This window comes from Marmota marmota, unplaced genomic scaffold, assembly GCF_001458135.2.
Source record: "Marmota marmota marmota unplaced genomic scaffold, marMar, whole genome shotgun sequence".
NCBI classification, from domain to species: Eukaryota; Metazoa; Chordata; class Mammalia; order Rodentia; family Sciuridae; genus Marmota; species Marmota marmota.
In genome coordinates, this window is record NW_026000164.1 from 2527447 (window position 1) to 2554680 (window position 27234).

General features: G+C 39.7%; 1 protein-coding gene and 1 non-coding gene across 4 annotated transcripts; one reads left to right on the forward strand and one right to left on the reverse strand.

Annotated features, from left to right (window-relative positions):
- Positions 1-1665: 1665 nt before the first annotated feature.
- Rheb (Ras homolog, mTORC1 binding) lies at positions 1666-25367 on the forward strand. 3 transcript variants are annotated; one of them, XM_048786688.1, is made up of 8 exons: positions 1741-1820; positions 3398-3464; positions 7879-7946; positions 14104-14186; positions 20873-20929; positions 21024-21098; positions 21782-21863; positions 24854-25367. In XM_048786688.1, the coding sequence occupies exons 2-8, from the start codon at positions 3398-3400 to the stop codon at positions 24944-24946; spliced, it is 525 nt and encodes a 174-aa protein (XP_048642645.1). In that variant the 5' UTR covers positions 1741-1820; the 3' UTR covers positions 24947-25367. The 3 variants fall into 3 exon arrangements, with proteins under 3 accessions (XP_048642644.1, XP_015349135.1, XP_048642645.1); XM_048786687.1 differs by lacking the exon at positions 3398-3464 and having other exon boundaries at positions 1666-1820; XM_015493649.2 differs by lacking the exon at positions 3398-3464 and having other exon boundaries at positions 1666-1820; positions 21051-21098.
- On the reverse strand, positions 13175-13246 carry Trnas-aga. The gene has a single exon. It is a non-coding gene; the product is annotated as a tRNA-Ser (tRNA).
- Positions 25368-27234: the final 1867 nt, after the last annotated feature.

Below are 27234 nucleotides of genomic sequence, written 5' to 3' on the forward strand. Positions count from 1 at the left end.
CCAGGGATGTGACTGGAGCCTGGGGGGTTCAGGGGCCAGAGAGGCAGCCAGAACTGGCAGGTTGTGGTCAGAGATGAGGATTCATTCTGACTGCAGCAGGAGTCAATGGGTCTGCCGATTTTCTTGATTTTCTAGCTGTCTCCCAGCAGATCCTGCTTTTATTCCAGCTTTTTAATGAATTGATTTAATTTTTGAGCCTGTGGGGAATGCCTTGGTGTGAAAACCTTTCACAGCGTGTGAGTCTGCCTCCCTGTGGTTTTGTGCCCATCATTACAGACCCTAGCAGTGCAGGGTGTGATTGTCATACATACCTTTTGAGATGGAAGAGAATATGACACATGTGGAGCATGTGTTTAATAATGTTCTGAGGATGTGAAAGAGAAAGGTTTAGAAGTGACATGAGGGAGGAACAACTTCCTATGTCTTTCTCTTTTTTTTAGTTGTTAGACCTTTATTTATTTAATTAATATATGGTGCTGAGAATCAAACCCAGTGCCTCACACATGCCAGACAATTCACTGCCGCTGAGCCACAATCCCATCTTGATGATAACTTAATCGATTTGAGTTCTCCATGTTTCTTCCCAGAATAGTTACATACCCTGTTCTGGAGTTCTCCAGTAGAAATTTCAGAAAACAAATAAGGAAGTGGGAAGTTCTTGTGTTAACATGTAGGCCCAGTTGGTACTGGTGAAATCTAAATATTTCTTTCTTTTTTTTTTTTTTTTAAGAGAGAGAGAATGGGAATTTTAATATTTATTAATTTTAGTTTTCTGCTGACACAACATCTTTGTATGTGTAAGACTGGAAGACGCCGCACCACACGACACAGATTACCAAAGAGGTTTTCCACTTTATTACAAAAGGCTGTGTGTTTATATAGGTCTAAGGAGAGGTAGCAGGGGCTGAGGCCCGTTTATTGGCAAGCTCTTCCATATGTCAGTTCCGGAGCCCAAGAAGTTAATTCTAATTGGGGCTAAGGCTTCCCACCAGCAGGGTTTGAACATTGGCGCCGGCGGGAACGTTTCACGCCAGTGAAAGAAACAAAGAGGGGAAAGAGGGTCGTTAGACGCCATGTTGGGGTTTTTTTCCTGGGGTGCTGCCGCCGTTGTATGTTTTCCCAACAGTATGTGGTGCTGAGGATCGAACCCGGGCCTCACGCGTGCCAGACAAGCGTGCTACCGCTTGAGCCACATACCCAGCCCCTAAAATATTTCTTAATTTTCTAGACACTCCCAGGTCTTTAATGCTGAACAATTGGAATAGGATTTCTATCTGAAGGAGTTTTTGAAATAAAAGGCTTATGTTACATGTTTTCATATTACTGATTTTGAAAGCTATACCTGGTAACGCTTTTAACAGCCATATATAAAAGAGCACATGTAAACTACATTTTCATAATAAAATTAAATAGCCAGATTTCGAGGACACCAGAGGAAGTCAGCCTAGTTTAGATCTTCTTGAAGAGTTTACAATTTAACCTGATATGTGATGTGCTTATTGGTCAGTGATACTTGTTAATGTCTTAGAATTGTTTAGTTCATGATGGCTTAATTGCTTTAAGTCTTATATAAAGCAAACTAAGGAACGGTACTTTGCTTTTTGAAATTGCTCAAATGATAATTACAGATGTTTTCTGACCCTGGTCCTTTATTTTCTTCATCTTTGGAGTGACTTTTTTTTTTTTTAAAGCAGAATCTGTCTACCTTAACATGCCAGTACATGCTGAGCTGTTGTTCTCTTCCATAGGGAAATCCTCACTGACGATTCAGTTTGTTGAAGGCCAGTTTGTGGACTCCTATGATCCAACCATAGAAAACAGTAAGTATTGTTTTGAGTTCTTCTAAGTTGAGAAGGCTTCTTTTGCATACAGATGGTCATTGTGTATTCCTGGAGGCTTTCATTGTAGGGAGATATTCAGTTAAATCTGTGTTTTTCCAACTAGGGTCAAAGAAAGTTTCCAGAAACTTTATCTACTTTACACTGAATGATTATTTTCATTCAGTGCCCAAATTCCTTGCCATGTAGAAATTGTTACTCATGTCACTAGGATCTGGTCCTCTCCTGGAATGTTCATATCCAGAATATGCTTCAAGAAAATAGTAGTAGAGAGCACATTCTTTTTGTTGTTGTTTCCTTTCCTTCTTCCTCTCTGAAGTAGCCTTTTTAGAGAGTTCAAGCTGAAAACACTCTATACCCTAATCTCTTGCTCTTGCAGAAGCTTAGCCACCCCCAACCACTTCTAGCCCTAAAGACTTGAAACAGGTTACGGAGAAACAAGCTATTCTGGGGTTGGAGCAAATAGTTGTAGCATTAAAAAGAAGTTGGCTCAGGGAACCTGTTGGCATTTCAGGCCATGTGCAGAAAAAAAGCACAGACAACCAGAACTAGCCACAACCAACCTTTGTTTAGTTTGAATCAATGGTTTCAAAATCTTCCACAAGAATTCTAGAGACCACAGAGGATAATCTAAATAGTAACATCCAGGGAAGCTGAGTTGCTGGGAGTGAAACTGGTCTTATTTCAAGCTATTTTAGAATCTTAGGTAAACCCTGGAACCAGTCTTCTCAGATTCTTGAAATCAGTTCTTAGATCTAAGATTTGTCAGCAGGAACACAGATTTAAATATGGGATGGATCAAAACCTTCTGGCATGGTAGACATAAAGCAGACTGAACAACTGGGTTCATGCCTGCATCTTGCAAAAGAAGTACTTCAGTGCTTTGCTTTTTAACAGAGGGTTTGCAGACTGCAGGTTAGAAGGGTATACTGCTTGTTTTTGTATAGCGCAAGCTAAGAATGATTTTTTTTTGTTTAAGTCCAAAGAATGTTGTGACATGGGAAAAGTATATGAAATTCGGGTTTCAGCACCCAGAAATAAAGTTTTATTGGAACATTTATGTTATTGCCTTGCTTATTTCTTTACATATTATCTTTGACTGCTTTTGTTCTATAGTGGCATAATTAAACTGTGTGGCCTACAAAGCCTGAACTATTTACCCTCTGGCCCTCTAGGGGGAAAGTTTGCTTAACTGCTGGCTTAAAATTGTCTTTTGTCCTTACTGTCCTGGTGGCAGACAAGGAAATCTGTCCTTTGTTAAACTAACTCGAGACCCACTTTTGGAAGTAATCACTGCTGGTTATCTGCAGAGAGGAGTCCTGAACATGGCTGTATTGCATTTAGCTGGGTACTTAGAGAATAAGCACATTAATTTGATGCTAAGGGGAATGGTTTGGTTATCTATCAGCTGGAATAAGAACATAAGAAAACAAAGATCTTAGCTTTAATATTTGCTAAATATAGCAAATTGGGATTTATGGTCTTAAAAAGATAAGGCTGATTTGGGAATTTTATTTTCTTGGTAGCTCTGCATGTAATAATGGTTATTATAATTGTAGATGTGCCATTTAGAGTTGAGTTGGAAGGAAGATCATGGTGTTGTATATAAATACATTTTCTTCATAGGTAAGTAATTGATAGAAGAAAGTTCAACTTACATATTATCTGAGAAAATTATCTGAGAAACAGAATGGTATAACTCTACTTTTTTTGAGATGGGGTCTTGCTATATCATCAAGGCTTGTTTCCAATTATTGGGCTCAAGCAGTGTCCTCCCAAGTAGCTGGGACAATAGGCACAAACCACCTCTCTTGGCTAGACTGGCTTCCCAACAGTGTCAATGTCATCTTTGTGTTTTTAAATTTTTTCCCAAAATGTTCAACAGTGAGGGCTTTTTTTTTTTTTTAATCTCAAACATGAATTCAGTTTATTCATTAAAGTCTTTTTTAGGCAAGAGCAGAGATGAATGTCAAATTTCATGACTCCCTTGAGGGTTTGTGAGGCATATTCTGGCATGAAAATCTGTTCAGTTTTTGTCCACTCTGTGTTAGTCAGCTTTTTGTCACGATGACCTAGCAAGAACAACTCAGAAGAGGAAAAGTTTATTTTAGGCTCACAATTTCAGAGGTTCAGTCCATGATTAGCCAACTCTGTTACTCTGGGCCAGAGTTGAGGCAGAGAGAACATCATGGCAGGGCATGGCAGAGAAAGCTGCTCTCCTCCTGGTAATCAGGAAGCAGAGAAGGCACTTGAGGAGCCAAAGACAAAATACATAATCCCCAAGCACTTCCCCCGGACCACTTCCTACAGTCAAGTCTTACCCACCTATAATAATTACCACCCACTAATCCATTCAAATTATTAATCCATCAAATGGATGGATTCACTGGTTAGGTTATAGCTTTCCCAATCATTTCACTTATCAGTATTCTTTGTCTCACATGTGCTTTCAGGGTCCATGTCATACCTGGACAATAACATCATGTTTCTGTTAGTCTTTGCTAGACTATCTATTCTACCCTGATTCTATTTGGTAGAAAAACAGTTTAGCAATAACAGTGAATTCTAAAGAGAGGAAAAGGTTATTGTGAACATTTTGCTAATATGGATGGTTTTCGGATTTTAAAAAATACAGTACTCCCTAGGTCTGGAAATTATCTAGCAATTTATTTTATAGTTATCTTTACAGTGGGAGAATGGGCTATTTATAGTAGACATTCAGTGGTGTCAGATTTCAATGAAGTATTACTGTAAAAGCTAAAATTTGGAGATCCTGTCATCTTTAACAATAGGGGTATAAGAAAATAGCTTGAATAAAACCACATGTTTTCTAGTTTGGGAAAACTTTTAGGCCAGAAATATGCATATGCAGAAGTGCTTTGTCATCTACTATTGCATTAATCAAACAAAATACAGACTTATTGATACAGTAAAATTAAACAAATGTGAGCTTATCATTTAAAAAGCAAAAATAGCAATAGTTTATAACCTCTGCCATCTCACAGTAACACTATTGATGAATGATAAAGCTCCTATGAGAATTTAGGAAATTCTAGAAGTTTTGCAGTGTTATCAAGCTTGCCTGCTGCTAGATTTCTCAGTGGGATATGAATTAAAAACAATACTGAGCACATTACAAAGTGAGATTTGTGTTACTTTAGTAACACAAATCTCACTTCGTGAATGCCAAATTTTAGCAACCTCTGTTAGCTTGCCTAGTAGCTGCTACTGGTAAATAGCTATTAATCTACTTAAGGGAATTTGAGGGTTTTAGAATGGAGTGTATTAATTTCTCTAGTAATTGAAAAAGGAGGATAGAGAAGGCTTAAGGAGAGTGATATCAAGAGAAAGTCAGCTTTCTGTTTCTACTCCTGGTTGGAATTAGAGGACAGAATAGACTTGCTGCTGTCTGTCCTCTCTTCCATTTTTTTTCTACAGTACCAGCAGAGGCCCTTTCCCATGATAAAATAGAAGGTCTTCAGTTTCATTTTCTGCTTTGTGTAAAGGAATTTAAATCCCTTTATATGTGAAGATCTCCTTGAATGTTAGTATTTTCTTTCCTTTATTTCTTAGGCACATTGTATTTCTTACCCTCTTGCTCTTAGGTCACTGGCCAGTACTTCCCCAGGCTCCTTGACTGATCTTGTGCGTCTCCCTGACTTAGCAGTATAGGTTGCCTTGCACTCCCAGTGACCTTCCCTCTTCAGTTTGACCCACAAATGTGCCTCCCCAGCCTCATTCTCTTCATTGATATCTTTATTTAACTGCCCTCATTATCTTGGTTATTTAATAAGCATTGCAAGCTTAACAAACCAAACTATTCATCCCCTTTCTCTTCAACCCCCAGTATTCTTCCCCAGTCTTTTCTTAGATTAAGCAAAAGCTCTCTTCATCTTATTGTTAAAGCCGAATTTTAGAATCATCCCAACTCTATTCTCTCATGACCCACTTCTAACAGGTCAGATCCTTTTGGTCCTGCCTCTGAGCACATCCAGAGTCCGTCCCCCCCCCCCCCCCCNTCCCCCCCCCCCACCCCCATCCAGTCCATCGTCATCTTTTATAGATCACAGCAGTCTGGTTAGTCAGGATTGCTGGTTACTGTGTCGTTGGCTTCTGCTTGACTACCGCTGTGTTCATTTTCACCTGTTATTCAGGCGAATATTACCAGAGTGACCTTTTAAGGATATAGATCAGATCAGGTTACTCCCCTACTCAAGAATCTTGGTTTCCCATCACATTGAGAATAAAGATCCAAAGTCTCCTAAGGCCACCTTATGCTCTTCCAACCTATATAACTCTCCAGCTAGCTATCTACCTGCCTTCTTTCTTAGCTTCAGGTGCTTTGACATTATTGCTTTTTTTCACTTCCCATGTGACCTGTGTCAAATGATCTTTCCCCAGATCACACTGGATACCAGGCAGGGTAGGTAGGTATGTGAGTGAGTCTCTTCATGACATGTCAGCTCCCAGTCAGGAACCTATAGCATCTCAAGCACATAGAACAGTGCTGCTGGTAGTGATAGCACTCAAAGAAGTAGTTTTTGAATGAATGAATGAATGATGTTTGTTTCAGGAATTTTGTGATAATTATTTACACATCATAACCATCTGTGCTGAGTTCTAATTAAGGGTCACTGGTTTTATTGCTCACCAATGTTTCTCATAATTTTCATCAAATTGAAACACACACTTGTGTGGAGGGTAGGGTGATGTTGGGGATTGGTTGAACCCTAGGGCCCTTTACCTTTTGAGCCCTTTTTATTTTATTTTGAGACAGGGTCTTGTTGGTTCTAGCCTCAAACTTGGAATCCTGCCCTAGCCTACCAAGACACTGGGATTAAGGCATGTAGCACCATGCCTGGCAATGTACACTTTTAGACACCTGACTGAAAGGTTCTCACAGACAGCCCACTGGCTGACAGTGATCTCAAGGTCCTGCAGTGCCAGTTGATCCCAAGTTGGAAAAATCACAATGCATTTCTTTCTTAGAATCAGTGAACAGGTCACATTGGCATTTCCCATCTTGAAATACTCCGGTTGAGTTTTCATCTGGTTTACCTGATTCCTTAAAGTGATCATTTCAGAAAAGGTTGGAGGATAGTGTACAGTGTTGGCCTGCTGGCACTCCTGCTTGTGTTGAAGAGAGTAAAGCTAGTGATGTTAGCCACCATCTCTTCTTGTGGAACTTTTATAGTTAAGATGGGATTTCCTGTCTTCCTCCTTATAATGTAAAGTTTTCTTGACTAATTTGCATTTATTGTTTTGTTCTTCTTTTTGGGTATGAGAACAAAGTAGGACCTCAGGTGTGCAAGGGGTGTGTTCTGCCACCTGGCTCTGATCACAGGGAATGACCAGCCAGGAGAGAGGCCGGGACTGAGTATACAATATTCTGTTACTGTTGATGTTTTTTCCCTCTTTTTTGTGAATGTTTATTTGGAGCCTCTCTCCTTAGAATTCTGAATTGACTTCTCAAAGTTATTAAAATCTGATCCCCATCACCCTTGGTAAGGTAAAGAAGTTGATGATCAATTTCTTTGATCTTTAAGAAGGAATGGTGGTTTCAGTACAGAGCATTTGTTGCATTGTTGCTTTATCTGTTGATAAAATTGTTTAAAATTTTTATGTGCTTTAAGTTCTTAGCACTTCAATTAATATTATTTATGCTCTTGATACCAGAATACCTATAAATTAATGGAAAGTTTTTGTGGTTTTGTTTCATTCTAGACCTCAGACTTTATGAAGTACATTTCAGTTATTTACAAGAGAAAGGACTCATCACAGAGCATTCAGATTATTTTTCTTGGATATCAATTGTCTAATTACAGTTTCTTTTGAAAAAGACTCAGGGTTTTCCCAAGCTGAGCTGTGGTCAGCCTGAGTGATTCTTAGTTAAATAATGGAAGTAGGGGAGAATCTATACAACTCCAAAGACTCATTTCTTTTCATTCACGGAACCTTTTTGTGAGATTATTAGGGAAACTTTTAAGTGGTCTAGAGTTAATTTATTTAAACTAATACTTAATTCCCTTTTTCCCTGTAGCTTTCACAAAGTTGATCACAGTAAATGGACAAGAATATCATCTTCAACTTGTAGACACGGCTGGGCAAGTAAGTGACCTCTGGAGCCTCAGAATCTCATGCAGCATGTCCAATGGCCCCAGCCTAATAGAGTTGCAAACACGGCAGTGATGCCAAGAAAACCCCTCATGCTCTGTGTAAAACAGAATGTTAATATGCTATCTGTTTTGTCTTTTCTAAGACATGTATGGCAGGTTTCCAAGTCACTTGGTTTTTCTACTTTAGGTAGGATTGTGTGTTCTTAGCATTGTGAGGGTTGACACTTCCTGTGGGATGGTGTTTTTCTATATTCTGAACCTCAGTTCTGTATTAAGAGAATTGCATCAGCGCTCCATCCATCCTATGTATTCTCCTACATTAGGAGCAAAAGCATATCTTTCTCGAGACCAGCAAGAGAAGAGTAAGGGGCAAAAATAGCTGGTTACACTTACACCAGATTTGAAAGTGATTACTAGATTAAAGAGAATCAGTTTGAGTTGTTAGACAGTAGGTAATTGCCCCAAGTTAAATTATCCCCCCAAAAGGATACTCACAGGTTAATCATTATAGCAGTGATGTGTAAAATGGATCACCAGGGGAACTGACTTGGGAACAAGGGAAAAGAAAGAAGAGTATTGCTGGAAACAAAAAAAAGCCCTTTTGACAGCTTAGCTGCCTGGTTTCCATGGCACCCAGGACCGCCTTTACTAGAAACCATTCTGTTAGATTGAATTTGTCCCTGTTCACTGGAGGGTGGGGAGTGTAAAGAGCTGAGAATTCAGTGCCTCACACCTCCTTCCCTTGCATCTCATAATCACAAAGGACCAGGCTAGCAGCAAGGTGGGTGGTATAATCTGATCTGCCATATTGAATGAAGACTTTTCTCTGGAATCTGGGGAAATTGGAGTATACCCAGGATAATGTAATGTGTCCTGTGGACTGGGAATAAATTTCCTCTGCTTTATGTTCTGAGTGAATATAGAAGGAAAGTATGCCCCCCTCATAAAACAAGAAATATGTATATTGAGTGGTGTTAGCACTGGAGAAACCCTGGAGTTTGCATTCTGGAAGCTTGGATGAAAATAAACCAAATGTGTCCATCTCTGAGCTGATACATAGTGCTGTGGGATGCACCTCCTTCCCTCACCCCATGTGATCATACTTGGTGGTGGATATAATACAACTTTAGTAATCAAGACGTATTGGCAGTCCTGTTCAAGCAGAGCCATCATGGGCTCTGCCCTGCAAGGCACTTGTTCTGTGGCAGAATGTAAACTGGGGCTGACTGGAACAGAGCAGGAGCAGATGACAAGATTTCCCTGAGCCTCTGGGCAGGGAGTTGTATGGGATTCTGTGTCTTGTCTTTATGGTTAAGGTAACTAGATCATTTATTGCCTGAGCCAAGACATTTAGTGGAGGGGGTGTTGCTGGTAATGGCAACAGGTGTAAGCTTAGAGTATCTTGGGCCAATAAGTATGGCCTTTCCGTTGATATTGGGATTCTGGCATTAAGATTTTGGCTTGCTTTTATATCCTTATTTGAAATCTTCTTTTAAGAACTTATTTAAGCTCCTGAAAAGTAGAGGTAAGTATGTAAACTGATAAATCGTTTCCATGAATATTGCTGTAGAAACTTACATCAAGCCAATAAGGACCCAGGGCTTCCCAGGTGTCTAGAGTGTGGACAGTTCCACTGCCTGGCTTTGAGACAAAGCATTTCTTACCCAGTGACCTCAAGAAAGTGAATGAGCCTTGCTGGGCCCTCACCTTCATCTTTAAAGGGGTGGAGACAGTGTCATCTGCCTTCATAGACTATTATCATAGGTTATCATACACTACTCTCTCTAGTCCTTGTGCTGAGACTGGAAGAGACCTAGGTGATAACAGTTGATATTGACAGCCATGAGTGTCTAGGGGGAAGGGGGTGTGGTAGCACAGGGTTCTAGAAGATCTGTTCTTGGAGGTACTATTCTACACTAGAGCCTATGCTTGAAACATTCGAAAGTGTTTTAATGATATTGTAATACAGATAATGAAACTGAAAGAAACACACTTAAAGGAGTGAGGATATGGTATATGATAGAACAGGAGCAGAGGTTAGATTACCAGCTCTGCTGCTTCTCTGGGTTCTGTTACTACTGGAAAACAGTGTTTAGAGAATTTTTACACAAAAGTATACCTATACTTGATGACTTTGAATAATTGGTTCTTGTTGCAGCTGATAGTTCTTAAAGATAATATTCAGTTGGGAGATAAAAATAATAAGATACGCTTGTATTTATGATTCATGAGGGTGAAATAACTGGCATCTTCCTGCCTTGGTTCTACCCCACATTCTGTAGAAAGCCTGATGAAAATGAAACTCCTACATTTGCATTCAAACTGAGCTAGTTCTGGGGTTAAGACTGATAATAGTAGGGAGAAATGATGAAAGGGCAAATTCTTTTAAAAGTAATCTGTAGCCAGGTGCACTGGTGTCCGCTTGTAGTCTCAGCTTCTTGGGAGGCCGACAAAATCTCTCGATTCTAGGAATTCCACACTAGCCTGGACAATGTAGTCAGATTCCATCCCTCTAAAAAGAAAAAAGGTGATGCAGAGAAAATTTGTTTACTTGTTACTCCTTTTAGGAGTAAAATTACACTCAATATATTGCTAAATTGCAACACCGATAGCAGGTGGTATTTGATGAGTAGATGAGATGGGGACATCTTCTGAAAAATGCAATATTAGGCCATTTGCCATTGTGTGGACATCATAGAGTACACTTTACTTGTATAGTCGTACAGTGTATGTCTGTGTCTGTAGTATAGACTTGCTCCTAGGGCTGGGAACAAAACAACCGAAGAGAAAAATGATACAAGAGACAGTGTTTTCTTGTTTTTTTCATTCTCTCTTGTTTATGTGTGGGAGGAATAGTACTGGAATTTGAACTCAGGCCCTGGAACATGCTGGGCAAATGCGCACTCTCTGAGCTACACCCTCCCCCTGTTTAAAATAAATAGAAGGAGTATACTGTAAAATTTCAAAAACCATACTATAGTGTAAGTATAGAAACCTGTAACTATTGTCATCTTCATTGGTGATTATATGACTATATGTGTTGTATATCTTTATACAACTGGGTTGGAAATACAGTCATATAAAACCAGCATCATCACAAATTAAGATGGCTACAACTATAGCATCACAAAGGGATTGGAATTTTCTAGCTCAGTTGTAATCTTAACAGCACCACCACGATATATTTGGTCCCTCACTGACCAAAGCATTGTTAACTTGGTACATGACTGTATAGCACTGTGGTTTCATTGCCCAGCTAGGGATAATGATGAGCTTAGTTTAAAAACAGGACTGTTTTTAGTTTGTATAAAGTACTTTGGCTTGGCCTAATTTTGAGGTGAAAGCATACACCTTAAATGATTTTTTGAGTAAGAATGTGAGCTGTCACTGGACCTTTCATTCCTAGGTACTTGGGAGGCTAAGGCAGGAGGGTTGCAAATTCAAAGCCAGCCCAGGCAACTTGGACCCTATCTCAAAAAATAAAATAAAATTTAAAAGGTCTGGGGATATGGCTCAGTTATAGGGCACTTTCCTAGTATACGTGAGGCCCTGGGTTCAATCCCCACTTCTGAGGAGAAAAAGTTCTATTTTAGTAATTGAAATAATTCAATGACAAGACAGTGAGTAACGGTCAATTTTAAAATGGAATTTAAATTCACCTTTAATTTTTAAAAAAAATCAGTTTAAATGCACATGGTACAAAAATAAAATTTGCATAGGAAAATAAATAGAAAACTTAAAGTCTTTTCCACTCTTAGCATCTTTCACAACCCCTATTCTTTGTTTTTGGTATATGCTTCTAAAGTATTTTGTACATGAATATGCAAATTAGTATTAAGTTGTTGCCAGTATTGCCACCACCAATAGTGTTGCTGTGAATGTCTCAGGTGTAACGCCAGGTGTCTTTTTAGATCTGAAAGAGTATATATGTAAGGAAACTTATGGGTGTGATATTGCATAAGGCCAGTTTACATTCTTGCCATCAGCAAATGAGAATGCCTGCTTCCCAGCCCCCCCACCAGTACCATGTGTTACCAGATCTTTAAATATTTGCCAATATGATAGAGGGAAATCGCACCTCAGTGTAATTTTAATTTTTTTTTTCTTATTAGAAGGGACTTTGATGCTATTTTCTTATGTTTGAGGACATTTGTATTTCACTTTCTGTAAGTTATCCTGTTTGTGTGTTTTGCCATTTTTTACCTATTGGGTGCTTAGTCTTTGCTTATTGACTTAAGGATCCCTTACTATGGTGCAGAAAATTAGCAGTTTGTCTATGACCTGAGATGCAAGGTTTGTTTTGTTTTTAGTTTGTCTTTTTTGTTTGGGTTTGGTTTTGGTTTTATTCCTTATGATAGTACTGGGGGTTGAACCAAGTACCTCACGCATGCTTAATAAGCAGGGCTCTACCACTGAGTTATATCCCCAGCCCCTCAGTTTGTCTTTTGTTTATGGCTTTTGTTTGAGATTTCAGCCATGAAGAACATTTTTACATCGAAATTTATTGATTTTTCATTTATTTAATTGATTTTTTAAAATTTCTCCCACCTGCTTTGCATTTACTCTAAATTTTCATGTTTAAATACTTGATTCCTCTCAACTACATTTTTGCCAAAGTGCATATCACAGATCTGACATAAACAACCATCCCAAGACTGCTCTGTACTTGTTCCTATACATTTTTATTCTTACAGATTTGAAATGTCAATATTGAGCTGGGCATAGTGGCACAGCCCCGTAATCCCAGCTACTCTGGAGTTTGAAGCAGGATTGCAAATTCAGGATAGCCTGGGCAATTTAATGAGGCCCTGTCTCGAAATAAAAATTAAAAATGGCTGGGAGGCCAGGCGCCATGGTGCATGCCTGTAATACCAGTGGTTCGGGAGGCTGAGGCATGAGGACTGCGAGTTCAAAGCCAGCTTCAGCAATTTAGCAAGGCCCTAAGCAACTCAATGAGACCTTGTCTCTAAATAAAATACAAAAAAGGGCTGGGGACATGGTTCAGTGGTTAAGTGTCCCAGGGTTCAGTCCCCAGTACACATGGTAGGTTCAATCTTCAATACTGGTTTAATGAAAGTTGTACTGATAATGAAAGCAGTCGTTTAATTTTGCATATGTAGTAAGTTCTATGAAGTAGAAAAGCTATTTTCTGATTAATGGCTATTTTTTTAATATCAAAGAAGTTTAAAAAAAAACCCATTTGTTTATTTATTTATTTTTTGGTGGTACTGGGGATTGAACCCAGGGCCTCGCACGTTCTAGGTGAGTGCTCTACCACTGAACTACATCCCCAGCCCTTTTTAGCATTTGTTTTGAGATAGAGTCTCCCTAAGTTGCCCAGGCTAACCTTGAACTTGGGAGCCTCAGATGTAGCTGGGATTACAGATGTGTGCCACCATACCCATGATTCTGGGCCATGAACAGTAGTTGTGACCATACTGTGGGTTTGCAAAGTTAGCAGACACTGCTTGATCTGATGGTGGGGTGAGTTTTCTCTGATAGTGTTTGGGTGCCTGGGGTATGTGATATGTTGACAGTTACATTCAACTGAGAATGAAATGTTTGTACCAGTGACTCCTGGTGATGATATGTTGATATTAGAACTTTTTATACACTTTAACAATTTAGTATCTAAAGCAAAATTTTGTGAAACTGCTTCATAAGACTAGAGACATTATTGCATAGTGTGTACCTTCGTATTTAACTCCTCAAGTTGTTCAGAAATAATTCTTTTGGTCCTCAAAGGTCTGCAATACACTGATTAGTTCTAATAGTTCTTTACTCTCCTCTTTCTCCCTCAAATGGTGGCAGCAGCTTTCAAACAACCCATAAAATGATGTCCAGGCCACTTGACTTACATGCAGAGAATAGGACAAGCCATAATTTGACAGTTTAAGAAAATACAAATAGGTATAACTAGTAGGCATTATAATTTCCTATGAGGTCTAAGATGAATGTCTGCATTAAGCACATTATCACCTCTAAACCATTTTTAAATCTTCAGTATGAAAACTACATTTCTAGAATAATAATACACTTTGTGTTTATTTGTATTTCTTTGATTTTGATTTCTGTAGTATATGAAAAACTTGGGGTAAATGTGTGTTTGTTATGGTCTATGAAGACTTTAATTATTTTTTCTTTCACAGGATGAATATTCCATTTTTCCTCAGACATACTCCATAGATATTAATGGTTATATTCTTGTGTATTCTGTTACATCAATCAAAAGGTAAGGCTTCAGTTTATTTGTTACACATAGATAGCACAAATCCTTTTAAAGGATGATGCTAAATTAGTAGTAGTAACAATTAGACTTGATTATTATACAAAATGTATTTTAGTGTTTTTTTTTTTTTCTCCTCATAAAGCTGTCAGGTTATTAAGGGGAAAATTAGTGTCACCCATACAAATTCTGTTATGTTAATAGAATAAAATCTTTTTTTTTTTTTTCTTACTTTAGGCTGCCTAGATAGTGATGGAACATGACTTGAGTTTTTCTGCTAATTAAAATGGGAAATACAGCTGGGCGTAGTCGGCATACATCTGTAATCCCAATGACTTAGGAGACTGAGGCAGAGGGATCACAAGTTCAAAGCGAGCATAAGCTTGCTTAGCAAGACCCTGTCTCAGAATAAAAAATAATAACAGGCTGGGAATGTTGCTCAGTGATTAAGCACTTTTGGGTTCAACCTCCAATACCAGAAAGAAAAAAGAAAAGGTGTGGGAGATTTGTGAATTGGTTTTACATTTTGTGTTTTCACCATATTGATGTGGAATAGATTTTCCAATACAATTTGGGCAGCTGAGTTTGGTAAATACTTTATTCTTTGAATTTGAGAAATAGGGTTTTATGTAATAAAGCCTCATCTATATAAAAATGAAGCCACTGTTTTTGTTGCTAAGGTGGATTTTGGTTCCTCTAGCCATGTATTTATTATGCTATCTCCCATTACCAAAGCTGGCAAGTATTGTCACTGAACAGAATGGAGATGGATATGTAGCAGCAGACCCCTGGGCATTAGGAATAGCTTGTCGTCTTCGACTTAATGGAAATGTCATTGTCAGTGGGAAGGAGTTTGCTATGCAGTCTGCCTTAATAATATATTATTTGCTACCTTAAACAATCTTTGATCAGAAATGTTTTGTTTTCTACCTTCAGTAGAAGGTAGAATTGACAAGAGGTAGATTGACAGAGAGGTAAAGTAACTTGCTCAGTGGGGCATTGACAGTATGTGACAGTGTTGTGATTCATATCCACGTCTACAACGCCACAGTCAAGTCCAGCACAGTCCAGTAGAACTTCCAGCAGTGACGGAAGTCTGTAGTGTGCTACATGTGGCTATTTAAATGGCTACAATTAAAAATTCATTTCCTCAATTACACTAGTTACATTTCGGGTGCTCAGTAGCCACATGTGGCTGACAGCTGCCATATTGGACAGTGTCTAGGCTCCTCATCGCTGCACACTATCCTGCCAGTGAAAATTGTAGTCTCCTTTTCTCTAGGAATGTGTTACTTAACATTTTTCTCCATGGCAGGGAAACATACTTTGAGGTGTAGATTTAGGTTAAGATTTAACTATAAACTGTTTGGATATTGTGGCCACTCTTGTGAATAGACCCCACACTGGCAGTCCCTGAGAAAGCCTACAAGTGAGACAAAACCAAGGATTAGAACTATGTGTTAAAGAGAACTGGCGAAATGTGAGAAATAGAAAGTGGGGAGGCCACCCAAACATAGATATTATTAGCATCTTGGAGTGTTTCTTTCTGGTCTTTGTTTTATTCTGTGTAGATTGTTCTCTTGTGTATATTTGCTCTCTGGATGCTGTTTTATACTTTATTTTTCATGGTTTCATATTTTTATTTACCATATACATTTTCCCATGTTTCTTACTATTTGAAAACAGTAAGTGGTTATATAAGATTCCTTGTTCAATAGTAGAAGGACACTTTTCTACCTCTATGTTTTATTTTTTTTGGTCACTAAACAAGGATTAGATTTTATACATAAAATCACTGCCTTTTTAATTTGGTACCAGGTAATTTACTTTTTGACTTGGAAGAATACCTTAAATAGTAAAACCTTCATTCTTTTTTTCATACTACTTACAAATATTTTTCTAATTTGTGTTATGTGTTTTTATAATTTATTTATTACACACAAAACTCAGTCCAGGCTTCATTTGTTGAATATATTCTACAATTTTCAATTTATATACCTGACATATAATGCCTTGACCAAAACAATATACCAATAATTTGATGAATGTTGCAAGATCAGATTTGATTGTGAATTTTCCATTATTTCTCTGATTTACTTGGGAAAACACTATTCAGGTTTTTTTCATTGTTTGTAAATACAAATTTTTAAAAAATAACATTTGTTACTTTATAAATTATCACTCTGAGGAGTTAAAATAGTGGATAAAAAATGTTCTTAATGTGTTTATTACTTTTTTTTCTTTTTTCTTTTTTTTTTTTTAACAACCTTTTTTGGTGGCCATAGAATAGATGACATTCAAGTTGAAAACTCCATATTTGTCACTGGGGAAAATTTATTGAACTAGATTTAAAAATATGAAAACTTGCTCACTAAGGACTTTGTGTGTTATGACCTAATGCAAAGCAGAGAAAAAAGTCTCCCATGTCATTGCAGTGGTACCTTTGCAAGTTCTGACCATGTTTTTTCTTGTGAAGTAGGAGTGTTCTATTTGAGTGATGCTTTTCATCCTGGTTTAATAAGGATTCTCAGTACATCTCAAACATGAGAAAATAAGGGAGGAGTGCTGTTTGTTTAGTTTTTTTAAAGAAATCTGTATAAAACTATGAAAATGTTGATTTGTTAATCAGAACTATTGTCTTTTTGTTGAATTCAGCCTCTACCTGAATTATAATCATTGTTCATTATTTTGTGAAATAAAACATAACTATCAAGTTATACCTTTTTATCATAAAGTCCCTATAGAATTGTTTCTTTTGACCAAATATAAAGGAAGAATACGTTCCATTTTATAATTTCTACAAATAGAGCCAGGTGTGGTGGCACACACCTGTAATCCCAGCCACTCCAGAGGCTGAGGCAGAAGGGTTGCAAGTTCAAAACCAGCCTTGGGAACTTAGTGAGACCCTATCTCAAAATTTAAAAAAAAATATACTGGGGATGTGGCTCAGTGGTTAAGTGCCCCTGGGTTCAATCCCCGGTACACCCCTCCACACACACACACACACACACCAAAAATTAATTAATTAATTAATCCTAGAAATAGAAAAGAACCCAGATTTGAAAAATGGAATGTTTGGGTTTTCATTTATCCCCTTTGATAATGTTGGATGAGTCACCTTTGTAAACTATGAATTAGGTCTGTTTAAACAAACAACTCCTGTCTGAGGCATTCAGGATACATACTTAATAAACATTGGTTAGCAGGGCATGACAGTGCACACCTGTAGTTCCAGGGACTCAGGAGGTTGAGGCAGGAGGACCAACCTCAGCAACTTGGCAAGACCTTGTCTCAACATAAAAAATAAAATGGGCTGGAGATGTGGCTCCGTTTTTAAACACTCCTGGGTTTCATCGCTAGTACCCAACCACCAAAAAAAAAAAAAACTTTGATTAATGGCCCAGGAGTGGTGGCACACACCTGGAATCCTAGCTACTCCTGAAGCTGAGGCTAAAAGTAGCAGGAGAATTGCAAGTTCATGTGAAGGCCAGCTTGAGCAACTTAGTGACCCTGTCTCAAAAAAAAAAAAAACAACAACTGGGGTATAGCTCAGTGGTAGAGCACCTCTGGGTTCAGTTTCTAGTTCCACACACACAAAAGTGGTTAATGGGGAAAAAAATCAATAAAGGAGATCATGACTCTCTGTAGTGTTTTCTTTTAAAGCATAAATACATGTTCGGACATTAATTTTCTGGAATCATTGCCTTTGAGACTGAGCTTACTCGTTTATGTTCTGTGTCTCCCTTTCTTATATCACTTGCACAGAATGTGACAACTTTGATCTCCAATTTCTTAAGAATGAGATACTTGTGAAACAGTCTAATTCTGGACTATTTATAGATTCGTACAATTTTCTTCCCCTACTTTTTTTTTTTTTTTGCAGTAATTTTGGTGCACCTTCTTGCCTTCTTAAGGAGTAGTGTCTTGTCTCTCTTTCCTTTGTGTGTGTTGTTGGGGGGGGGGCGTGGTTACCACAGAACTACACCTCCAGCCCTTTTTATTTTCTCTCTCTCGCTAAGTTGCTGAGAGGCTGGCCTTGAACTTGTGATCCTCCTACTTCAGCCTCCTGAGTAGCTGGGATTCCAGGCATGTACCACTGCCCCCATTGAGGAACAAGGAACAGTATCTTTAGTAAATTGGTCCACAGTATTTGACGTTTAGTTTTTAGAGAAACAAAAAACTATACTCATTTTAAGAGTTTATTGTATAAATTGTGACTTTATGATGAATTTAACTGGCTTAAACAGGTGTTTCGGAACAAATGGATTTTTTATAATGTTTTTTAGCTAGAGGCAGCTGTGGTGCACTGACAGTGTTTCTCAGAATGATTATTACTGATTCTTTTGTGCAAGGCATTATGTCATTTTTTTTAATGCAACTTTTCAAAAATCTATAAATTAATAACATCCTAATTTAAAAACTGCTGACTTCAACCATCTGACCTGTTGTCAGCCTTTTAATCATTTAAGTAGGGGTTGGCTGAGAGGGTCTAACATGTCTGTTAAGCTTTCAGTCAAGTTCTGCTTCGAGGTTAAGGGGAATCCATGGGACTCTTGGAATGGATTGGGGAGTTGTTGGCTTGCTGTGCACAATCGGTCCATTTCAGGATATCTTTTTGTCTTGTCTCATCTTGTAGATAGGCTCTGAATTTCGTCTTCTACAGTATTCCCTCATCAGCCCTAACATGGTCTTTTAAGACCTATAGGGAAACAGTGCTGTTTTGTTTTTTTCACATAACAAATTGGCAATATTTGAAGGCAAAAATAGAGATTACTTGCCTTTAAAAGAATGTCTGTATGATGATGCATAATAAATTATCCAAAAATATTGCAGCTTAAAACAACACACAACTTACCTCACTGTTTCTGTGGATCTGGAACATTGATGGAGCTTAGCTCAGTTCTCTGCTGCAGAGTCAGGGGCTAGAGTCTGCTAGGACTTTGTCCCATGCAGATGATTGGCTAGGGAAGGGTGTTTTCAAGGTCATTGGTGTGGTCATTGTTGGGTTTCAGCTCCTTGAGAGTTGGACTGAGTTCTCAGAACTTTGCTGGCCAGAGATTGCCTTCAGTTCTTTTACCAGGTGGTACTTTCTATCAGGACACAGGAAGTGACAGAGAATGTTCAGCAAGGCAAAAGCCACAGTTTCCAATAACCTAAACTTAAAAGTGGCTTCTTATTACTTTTATCATGTTCTGTTCATTAGAATCAAGTCACCAGGTCCTGCCCTCTAGGAGAGTGCACAGGGTATAGCTCCCAGAGCAGGGCAGCTGAGGAACCAACCTCACACCACCTACCATCAGTCCCAGTCCTTTCAACTGCCTCTCATTTGACTGACCACCATCTTCCAAGAACTTGTGCATTTTAGATGCAGGCAAACAGCACATTCTAGGGGAACCAGGGTTCTGTAATGCAGCCTGCAGTGCTTGGGACATCCTATCCATTGTTGACCTGTGGTGGTGGGAAGGCAATTAAGTTTATTTTAGGTTTTTACCCAAGTAACAGTGTGCATAGGTTAAAAAATAGCATAGTGTGGAATGCATTCAGCAGGCGTACTTGTTCCAAAACTAAAGACAGCAATGAACAAAGCAAAATCCCTGCCCTCTTGGAGATTGTTTCGAGATTGTTTCTATTCAAGAGACAGAAAGCAGCAAGGGCATGAGAAGTATGGAGGGAATTTGTGAATTCATGTAGGGTGAGCAGAAGAGTTCTAAGTGACACTTGAATGGAGAGTTGGAAAGAAGTGAGGGAATCTCAACCGAAAGAGCATTCCAAGTGTCAGGAAGGCGACTGGAGGCTCTGGCAGTGCTAGAGGAATGGCATGATGGATGTAGGTAGAAAGAGGTGGCGTCACCTCAGGATGAAGGTGGATGGAGTTAGGTGGGGGTAGAAGGAGGTAGAGGTCAGTGGTGGGAGGGCGTTGCCAAGTTGAGGTGGGTGCCCATTAAAGGCTGCTGCTGCAGATCCCTCTGGCTGCTGTGCTGAGCAGAGGCTGGAGGGAAGGGGCAGCAGTAGGTAATGCAGGCTGCAATAGGGAAGGCTCGGAGCTGAGCCAGGGTGATGAAAGGGGGTAAGAAGTCAGACTCTGATTCTGGACAGCTGTGAAGGTTGATTGTAGTGTGCTGGCTAATGCTGATGATGGGCTTTCTGGGGGAGGGCAAGAATGGTTTGTGGTCATTTGCCAGCAGTCAGTGGCATAAATAATCTCAATGGCAGATTTTAAGTTATCATTGTGACATTATAAAAATGCATAGTTGGGTCCAAGAGATGTGTGATTGAGACCCAACTACAGTCTAAAACCATCAGCACATTGAATAAAGAGATTGCTCTCACAGAAAGAGTGACTATGCTTGGTAAACAAAAGGAGGTGTCAGGGCTGAGTGCGAGACACAACAGCTTGCAAAGCACTACAAGTTTTTATTTAAATACTTTGTTCTTTACTAAATGAGGTTATAGTTTGTGTTTCTCAGCCTCTTGTTAAACTTGCCCATTTAATGTCTCACCTGTTACCCTTTGGGTATTCCCATAACTACCAAAAAAAAAAAAAAAAAGAGTGTCAAATACATGTGGAAAAGGATTGGTAGGGAAAATAATTCTATGTTAAAACAATTAGTTGGTATTTTTCTTCCACTGTAAACAGTTTACATTTGAAAACATTAAAGTAGATGTCTGATTTCATACTTTTTGTCTTATAGTTTTGAAGTGATTAAAGTTATCCATGGCAAATTGTTGGATATGGTGGGGAAAGTACAGTAAGTAGCACTATTTTATCTTTTTTGTTTACATGAACTTATTATAATAGCATCATCTGAGTAATAAAATCTGTCACTAATTTGTGTTTTGTTGGTTTTTATTTTTTTTTGTTATAAATAGAATACCAATTATGTTGGTGGGAAATAAGAAAGACCTGCATATGGAAAGGTATGTCGCCTTTTAAATCATTTGTTGATTTATAAGATCAAGTCCAAGTTGATTTAGTCGCTGAGCTGCCAGTTTTAAGTATTGTTTGATAGTCTTTTTAGCTGTAGTGTTTCTCTCTGTTTAGCAGTGTTGCAGTCATGCACAGCAGAAGCAAAACTACAATGTAAATACCACCACATTTCTCTAGAATAGGCAGCAAACTGTTAGAAAACTCTCCAGAGATTATCTGCTGTGACAAAGGTAGCATCCATTGTTTTCACCAAATACTTTGAGTACTGAGGCTGGGATTGCAGTGATGAACTAGGAAGCAGGGTCCACATACCCAGGGAGCCCAGTAGCAGGGAGGAGGAGCCCTGTGCAACCTTTGCTCAGTACAAGTGAGCTGCGAGCCCTCACATCCCTGCTATGAAGTAGGCAGTTGTTACAGATATTGGAATACTGGGAAATGTAGTCATGTTCTCTGAACCCAGAGCTTGCTGGAGAGTGAGTAACCCCATAAGGCAAGGTCTTTTATATTCCCCAACCCAGACATAATCAGTGCTCTTCTGTTTCTTCTTGGTGGTGTCTAACAGGGTATGGTTCTGCCTCACAAGAAAATCAATCAAAGTGGAGCCTGTTTTGTAAATTAATGAGGTGTTTTATCCAATAAAGATCAAAGAATTGGAATGTTCTTTTTCCTGTAGGGTGATCAGTTATGAAGAAGGGAAAGCTTTGGCAGAATCTTGGAATGCAGCTTTTTTGGAATCTTCTGCTAAGGAAAATCAGGTATGTAAAACTCATTTTGCATACCTTCTCAGTCACAGGCATTTTGACCCCTGTCTTTATCAAGCCCACTTAAACTTTAGTCTTCAGCCATCTATTTTTCTTTATTTTTATTTTGGTGTGTGTGTGGGGAGGGGTGTACTGGGAATTGAATCCAGGGGATTTCTACCACTGAGCTACATCCCCAGCTCTTTTTCTTTTTTAAGACAGGGCCTTTCAAAGTTGCCCAGGCTGGCCTTGAACTTGTGATCCTCCTTCCTCAGTCTCCTGAATAACTAGGATTATAGGGACACACATAGCACTTTTCACCATTTCTAATAACTAAGCTTTCTTTGTTTGGCTTTAGAAAGATAGTAATGTTGTTTTTATAAGTTCGCTGGGTACTCTACTTCTGGTAGGACCTATAATATTTGTAGGGTCAGCAGAATAGTAAAGGAAATACTACCTTTTGTGAACATATTAATTTTGTTTCTTATTGTTAGTATAGAAATGAGACAGAACTAAATCACTAATTTTGTAACTCTTCCCTCCCCCTTTTCTATAGAATAAAGTGAGTCATGTATTTATTATTTTTAACACAGAAATTATCAGGAGCCATTTTATTACCAGTTTCCGCCCTGCAGCATGTCCTAGGAAGGATGTCAGCCTGTTCTTTCTGGCTCCACATATTTGCCTTTTCCTTTTTCTTCTGTGACTTTAGTTTAGACTCCTGTTCTTGAGTGCATATTTTAGTGTCCAAGCTCGTCTCCCCCCTCCGTTTTCTCACCACTTCTCTTTGCTTCCCTGAACTTTTTAAACCTGCATACCGGTGGTGCCCATCTCTGCTTGCAAACTGCCAGTTCCTGCCATTGTGTGTGGAGCAGCCCTCATGCCCCAGTGCTCGGTTCTGTACTTCTCTCATAGGGTCTCACATGTCCCCGTGCTTCTTGTTCCCTTAAACACAGTGGGTACTTTGCTCAGTCTTGTCTGTGGCCCGAAATGTCCTTTATCTCCTGTCTTCATACATTTGCATGGTGTTACCTAGTTTATAAAGTGCTTTCTGTATATGATCTAGTTTGATCTTCCAGCAAGATAAATATATGGTTTTCGTTTTCTGAGGACACTCCAATCCAGCAAGAGTGGCTGGTGGCCAGTCAATGAGGCCAGCAGTCAGTTGGCATCCTTCTTATCATGTTCCTCTTCTTCCCCCGTGATGAAATTCCTAGCCCTCAAGGCTCACCTTCTCACTGGCCTCTTCCTGATTCATCCACCTGAAATTTAGAGTCGTTTCTTCTCTCTTACCCCTAATTCATTCTGAGATCCAAGAGAGTCTCACTCACCTTTATATTCTCCATACTGTTGAGTACAGTGTTTTTGTGTTTGGTAAGTTTTTATCAATCCAGGTATCCTTTGATCATTAAATCTTTCATTCCTGTGTTCAGACCTGGAGGATATTAAATCTGTGTAATTGGTTTCCAGGTTCCATATAGCAAGCAATTTATCTGAATCTGTTCTGTTCTGGAATACAGATAGTAAGAATTTATGTAACAAAAATTGAGATTAGTAAATGAGAGATGGCTACATTTTAAAAATTGAATTCAACATTTATTGGGTATCAGCTCTGTCTTTATGTAGTTGAATCATCTCGTTTTAGAAATGAGAAAATTAAGGTCTAAAGAAGTTAAATAAGTTCCCCCAAGATCTCTTGTATGATAGGAGAACTAGGACTAAATTTAAATCTAACCCAAATCTCATCTTTTTTCCTGTACACAATGTTTTCTGATAGTGAGGTGTGATCCTAAGCCAGTGACCTTGATTAGATGAGAAGGATGGTCCCTGCTCCTGCTTGAGATCAGTCAGGAACACAAATACATCATTCATACCAACAGGCTGGAAGGCAGAGTACGTAGGTGGGTCCATTTGGTGTATGGAAGATGCAGAGTCCTCTTATGAATGGAGCTTCTGTTGCCAGTGAAATGTCAAGCAGGTTATCAGGCGAAGCTGAGAGCGGGGGAGTCTGGAGAGGGCCAGATCTAGAGCCTGCTTCTGGGAGTGATGGGGGTGGGGGGCTGTGGTTGGGTTGCTGGGCAGCACCAAGAGTCCACCAAGTTCCTGCTTGTGGGTGTACAGTGAGCAGCCATTTTGTGTGCTCCTCTGGGCTGTACCTGCTGCACTGTGCAGGTGGACACTTGGAGAGAAGGGTGATGAAGTACAGTGACCACAAGGGTGAACTGTGGAATCTAAGCTGGCCCAGAAGGAAAATGAGAATAAGAATCGGCTGCAGGACAGGAAAAACGTAGATCAGCACATCAGGTTCCTGTGGATTGAGAATCTGGGAATTGAAGAGAAAATGGACTAGGAAGATGGTGTGGTGGGTAATGGAGGAGGGTGCTGCTGGTGATGACGACACCTGGGCTGGGGCCCAGGAAGGGATTGGCCATTTGCCTAGTCCTTCAGTGAAAGAGGGTTTCCCATCCAAGCTAGCACGCCTTCTCGTGAAGGACCATGAGGTTCTTGACGCTGGGGTTGAGATGACAGTCATTAGAGGAGAGGAGGCAGTGGGCTGGAAGGAGTCAGGAGGCTGATGTGATATACAGGTGGTAACCAGGAGGACTGCAGGGAGGCAGGCAATTTGGGGTTTGCAGGTGTCAGTCGAAGCTGGCTGGAAGGTGTAAGGAGAGAGGGGCTGAAGGGACAGAGAGGACAAGAAAAGCACCTCTCTTCCTGGAGCCAGGGATTCGGGAACAGAAAGCCACAGGGAAAGAAAGCAAGGTCTACAAGGGAGATTAGAGCCAGCAATGAAGAGGGGCCCTGAAGGTCCAGAGGACCCTGAGGAAGATACGGGATGGCACAGGATGGGAGTCCAAATGAGGAGGCCCCAAAGTCCTGGGACTTCTTTAAGCCCTCCAGCCCCCTCCTGCAGCCATGGTGGTGGGCAGCTCTTTCCTCATCCTGTCCACAGTGAAACTGTCTACTTGAAAACTAGCTTTCTAACTGGTTTTCTTCCTTTTCAGACTGCCGTTGATGTTTTTAGAAGGATAATTTTGGAGGCAGAAAAAATTGATGGGGCAGCTTCACAAGGAAAGTCTTCGTGCTCAGTGATGTAATAACTGCTGCAAACCTGAGGACACTGGGAATATATTCTACCTGAAGAAGCCAACTGCCCGTTATCCTTTAAGATAAACTATGCTTCTTTTTTCTTCTGTTAACCTGAAAGATATCATTTGGGTCAGAGCCCTCCCCCCGACCCTCAGATTATGTTAAACTCTGACTCTGTCCAAATGAGTTCACTTCCATGTTCAAATTTTAAGCAATCATATTTTCAATTTATATATTGTATTTCTTAATAATATTATGACCAAGAATTTTATCGGCATTAATTTTTCAGTGTAGTTTGTTGTTTAAAATAATGTAATCATCCAAATGATACATATTGTTACACTACTATTAACTAGGAGGCTTCAATATATCAGTGTTTATTTCATTGTGTTAAATGTATACTTGTAAATAAATAGCTGCAAACCTTAATCCTTTGTGCTACATAATGTGACTTTTGAAGGAAAACCTGAGTTTCTTTCCTGCTGTTCAGGAGGACTCTGAGGGATCCCAGGAATGAGTGGAAGACATGGCCCATAACTTTCCCAGGTACCTTCTCTACACAGGGCACGGGCATTGCCCAGACAGTGATGGGATGGATTGCTGACCAGAACTGAGAGGCTTTGAGGGCAGAGGTAGTTCCCTAGTAAAGACTCTTGTCCCTTTTAGCTCTGAGCCCTGAACTGTGACTTGATGCTGAGAGCAGGGGGGGAGGGCCATGGAATTCCCTGGCAGAACGTTCTTGTCACCTTTTCTTTGTGTGAGTTGAAGAAAAGCCATTAAGAAGCATCTTAAGGCTAGGTGTGGTGGCACATGCCTGTATCCCAGCATCTTAGGAGGCTGAGGCAGGAGGATCACGAGTTCAAAGCCAGCCTCAGCAACTGAGCAAGACCTGGTCTCTAAATAAAATACAAAATAGGGCTGGGGATGTGGCTCAGTGGTTGAGTGCCCCTGAGTTCAATCCTCGGTACCCCAAAAGCCCTAGCCTTAGGGCTAGGGCTATAGCTCAGTGGCAGAGCACTTTCCTATCACGTGTGAGGTACTGGGTTCAATCCTCAGCACCACATAAAAGTAAATAAAGAGGCACTTTACTTTTTTTTTTTAAGAGAGAGAGAGAATTTTAATATTTATTTTTTAGTTTTCAGCGGACACAACATCTTTCTTTGTATGTGGTGTTGAGGATCGAACCCGGGCCACACGCATGCCAGGCGAGCGCGCTACCGCTTGAGCCACATCCCCAGCCCCAAAAGAGGCACTTTAGATTTGCCTTCTCCACAGCGTCTGGCAGTTTAGAGGATGTGGATGTTTCCAGCATCTTATGCTGGTACTTCGTAGCCTCACTCGGGTCCAGGTGTGAGGGTGAGTGCTGAGGCTGGGGTAGCCCTCACCTGGTCTGTTAAGTCAAACCTGGAGTTGAGCTGTGGTTTTTAAATTAAGACTCCTTCCCAGTTAAAATTTCTCAGGGTTGTTTTCTAGCATCACCAAATGCTACCATTGACTCTATTAATATACTTTTGCTTTGCAATTGATTTTATTTTTTTTTAAAGTGGGAATTGAACTTGGGAGTGCTTTAGCACTAAACTATATCCCTAGTTCGTTTTTATTTTGAGGGTTTGATATAGGGCCTCCCCAAATTGCTGAGACTGGCCTTGAACTTGCAGTCCTCCAGTCTCTCAGCCTCCTGAGTTGGTGGAATTTCAGGCATGTGCCACCACTCCTGGCTTACAACTGATTTTTAATGAAAAACTGTAGTTTTAGAGCATGCTATTTATTCTTTTGAATCTTTAAGGTTTTTGTCATTTATCATCCTTGGATGAAATTCAAGCCTTAGAAGACCTCCACCAAATATATACTTTTGAATTATTAATTTGGACAGTAATTAATGTGGTTTAATCTTAGAACTAAAAATGTTGGTTCAAAATATATGGGTCCACATTAAATGTGGATCCAGTTCATCTTATCAGCCTTTGCATCTAAAAAGTTATTTCTGTGTAAAGAAAACTCTCACAGAATCTTGTACTAGAAGGTAGTGCAAATATGAAACTAGACACTAGTTCCGTTTTCATGAAGTGAACCTTGAAGCACTGGACCTCCTGGCTGCAGGGAGCACAGTGTCAGTCCCTTTGCATGGGGTGGTCCACCTGCTCTTTGGTTGGTTCCTGAGCACCTACAATGTGCCAGGGGCTGTTTGAAGTGCTATCAACACAGCAGAGCTCCATGGCCCTACCATGAGACAGTTGAATTGCTTACTTACATGTGCCAAACACCTTGCTAGTTTTGGGGGGCCCCAAGTCATGAC